Source organism: Eubalaena glacialis, chromosome X (genome assembly GCF_028564815.1).
Source record: "Eubalaena glacialis isolate mEubGla1 chromosome X, mEubGla1.1.hap2.+ XY, whole genome shotgun sequence".
NCBI classification, from domain to species: domain Eukaryota; kingdom Metazoa; phylum Chordata; class Mammalia; order Artiodactyla; family Balaenidae; genus Eubalaena; species Eubalaena glacialis.
The window spans coordinates 133,734,671-133,737,977 of NC_083736.1; the positions used below are offsets into that span (position 1 = coordinate 133,734,671).

General features: G+C 60.1%; 1 protein-coding gene across 1 annotated transcript; it reads right to left on the reverse strand.

Moving 5' to 3' along the window:
- Positions 1–643: 643 nt before the first annotated feature.
- LOC133082574 (melanoma-associated antigen 10-like) lies at positions 644–1,444 on the reverse strand. The gene has a single exon (XM_061179205.1). The coding sequence runs from the start codon at positions 1,442–1,444 to the stop codon at positions 644–646; it is 801 nt and encodes a 266-aa protein (XP_061035188.1).
- Between the last annotated feature and the right edge of the window lie 1,863 nt (positions 1,445–3,307).

Here is a 3,307-nt window from a genome sequence, read left to right on the forward strand (position 1 = left end):
CGGAATAAACAAGCCAGTGAGCAGGGGCCTTATTGACTCAGATTAATTTTCAGCTATTTCTTAAGTAAACCACGCTAATCTGATATTTACATATACATATATGTATGCATATTAGTTTTGGAAAATGACAGATGAGAAGGCACAAGAAGTAAGAATTAACTAACTTGTACTTGTATTTCTCTTTTTCTTGACCTCATCAATTGTATTCTAAAGTTCTTTTTTATTTCCAAGAGTTTCATCTTCCAATGCCATGTTATCTTGTTCAGGATCACAAAATAACATGGGAATCTTACAGTTTGCTTTACACAATAGCAAAACTCTTGTCGTTGAACACAATTAGTGCAAATACATGTGTGATCAATGTCATTCATAAACTTAGATACCGAAGCTTATTAAGCCTTCTTTTAAAAAGAACAATATTTGAAAAATTCCTAAAGAAAACAGAGATGAAATTCCATGTCAACATACACAACAGGAACCCAAAGATGCTACACACCGGGTTCCCCCGACTGCCCGGGCCCTCACTGCTTAGAAGGCTGACCGCTCCCTCTTCAAACTCAGAGTGAAGGATCAGCCTCCCTTCCTGCCCCACGGGAGAAGCTGCTGGACGTGGGCCTGGAAGGAGCCTGGCTGCTGATCTGGCTCAGGCTCCCTCTTCCTCATCGCTCACAGCCTCTGCACACAGGGATGGGAAGGACCTGGGATCCCATCCACTGGCCCTGAGCAGATACTCCAGGACCTGCCACTTGCTGGCCTCCGCGCGGGCCCGGGGACCCCACAGGAACTCATAGCGGGCGGGGTCGCTGTGGGGCACCTGCCGGAACTCCAGGTGGCCCTCTTGCACCCACACTTTGGTGAGCAGCTCCCTGACCTCACCATGGACGCAGTGCTGCCTGCCAGCACACAGCCCCTTGTTGCCAAGCAATCCCCAGACCTCCTCCTCAGGGGTGCGGTCACCGTCCAGGGTGATCAGGCCCAGGAGCAGCACCAGGAGGCAGGCCTTGGGCATGCTCTGCCCATCGCTCAGCACTGCATCACAGGTGAGGTCCACGGTGGACACCAGGACATAGATGTGCTCGCTGGGGTCCACCTCCTTCACGTCTATGCCAAACACCACCTGCATGCACTCGCAAGCTTGGCTGAAGACCACGGGGAAGTGGTCCCGATAGTCACGGAGGACCATATTCAGCATCTCCGCCTTGGAGATCGGCTCCTTGGCGCGATACTTGAGGAGCAGGAATGCCACCAGCTCAGCCATCAGCACAGTAAGTGCTTCCTGGGGCAAGGACTCGGCATAGGCGGAGAAGGAGGGGGCGACGGGGGAGGAGGAGGACGAGGGGGATGTGGCCTCCTCCCCCTCAGCCCCGCACAGCTGCGCCTCCATCGGGCCCTGGGCCTGGACTGGGTCCTGAAGGTCTGCCTCAGGCTGGCGCAGCTCACTCATCTCGACCAGGGACCTGATGACTGGGGTCGGGCCGCCGACGGGAGTCTGGGCAGGGGTGACAGATACGGACCACGGACCTGGGGGAGAGAGGGGGTGTGAGCGGCCTCGGTGGAGAAACGCACCCTGGGCAGCTCTGACAAAGGCCACTTACAGGGCTCGCCTGGAGGGGTGCCCTCGGGCCCACAGGGGCGCTCCTCCTGGGCGGCCTGTCCCCTGCCAACCTGAAGAAGGAAGCAAGGGGGCTCCTCAGGGTGCAGCCAGCACAGCCCCAGGTACCGACCGGGGCTGAGAGGGGTGTGGGGAGGTGCGGTGACTTGGGCCTTGTGGGGTCCCCTCTGTTCTGGGAGGGGGAGCCCCTGGGTGCACACTCAGGGCACGCACCTCACCTTGACTCCTGGCGCTGCCTGGGCCTCCTCTGCTCTGTGGCCTGAGGACACGTGCCTCAGACCTGGGCCTTCGCCTCCCGGTTCCTGGAGCCCCTGTAAGAGGAATGGAGGGCGCACCTCTTGTGTAGACTGTGGCACAGCCCTGGGCCCCTCGGTGCTGGCAGGAGGGGTGGGCCGGACTCTGTGAGGTCCCCCCAGTTCTGAGTTCTGGGGTGGGTGGTCCCCTCGGGGCGCGCTCGTAGTGCTCACCGTTCCCCTTAAGGGCATGGACCCTCCCCTTTGCGGGCCTGAGGGGAAACTCACAACAGGACCCCGAGTCTGAACAGAAGGCAGTGAGGGGGCCCCACATGTGGCCGCACCTGCCCAGGGCCTCCCGATGGTCCGAGGATGGGGACATGCTGGGTCCTCACCTCCTCCTCACATCCTGCCTGGCCTCCCAGCACTGACCACAGGGGCAGGTTTCTGTTCAGGCCCCTGTACCAGGGCTGGGGGTCTGCTCAGTCCTCCCTCGGGGTCCTGGGAGTCCACCCTCTGCGGACCTGAAGCCTCACCCCTCACACCAAACACCTGACCTCCCGAGGACCCTGAGCCAGAAGTCAGGAAACATCTCCTCTGCTGACCGTGCTCTGGCGCCTCCAAGACCCCCGCGGAAGGACAAAGGATCCCTCCCTGTGTGGGGGTCTAACGTCCTCGATCCTTCCTTCCTCGCGTGCAGGCTGGACTCTGGGCAGGACCTGGGACTGTCGCGTCTGCCAGTGTGACTCCCTGCTCCGTATACCAGGTCTCCAGTCTCTCAGAGACCCGGACGTCAGGAAGTCAGGACAGGCCTACTGTGCTCATCCCGCCCCGGGGCCTCCCAGGGCCACCTGCAAGGGCGGGGATCTGGTGGGTCCCTTTTGTCCTCCCTCAGGGTCCCCTCAGTCCTGCCTAAGGGCCCTAACCTTAGTCCACCAGGGACCTGACATTTTACCCTCTGTGCTCATGAGGCCCCGTCCCTTATCCCAGGTCCCCAGTATCTCTGAGACCCGGATGTCAGGAAGTGCTGCACGTGCTCATCCCGCCCTATGGCCTCCCAGGGCCAACGCTGTTCTGGGGTCCAGGGTCCCCTCAGTCCTCCCTCAGGACCCTCACCTTGACTGCACGCAGGACCTGGGATTCTCTCCTGTGCCCACCAGAGACCCCGCCCCTTATACCCGCTCCCCAGCCTCTCTGAGTCCCCGCCCCTTACACCCCCTCCCCAGCGTCTCTGAGACCCGGATGTCAGGAAGTGCTGCTGTGCTCATCCCGCCCTATGGCCTCCCAGAGCCAACGCTGTTCTGGGGCCTAGGTTCCCTTCAGTCCTCCCTCAGGACCCTCACCTTGAATGCACGCAGGACCTGGGATTCTCTCCTGTGCCCACCAGACACCCCGCCCCTTACACCCCCTGCCCAGCGTCTCTGAGACCCGGATGTCAGGAAGTGCTGCACGTGCTCATCCC

What these genes read in the sequence shown, in the direction of transcription:
- LOC133082574 (XM_061179205.1), bottom strand. Translation starts at nt 1,444, where the DNA reads ATGAGTGAGCTGCGCCAGCCTGAGGCAGACCTTCAGGACCCAGTCCAG.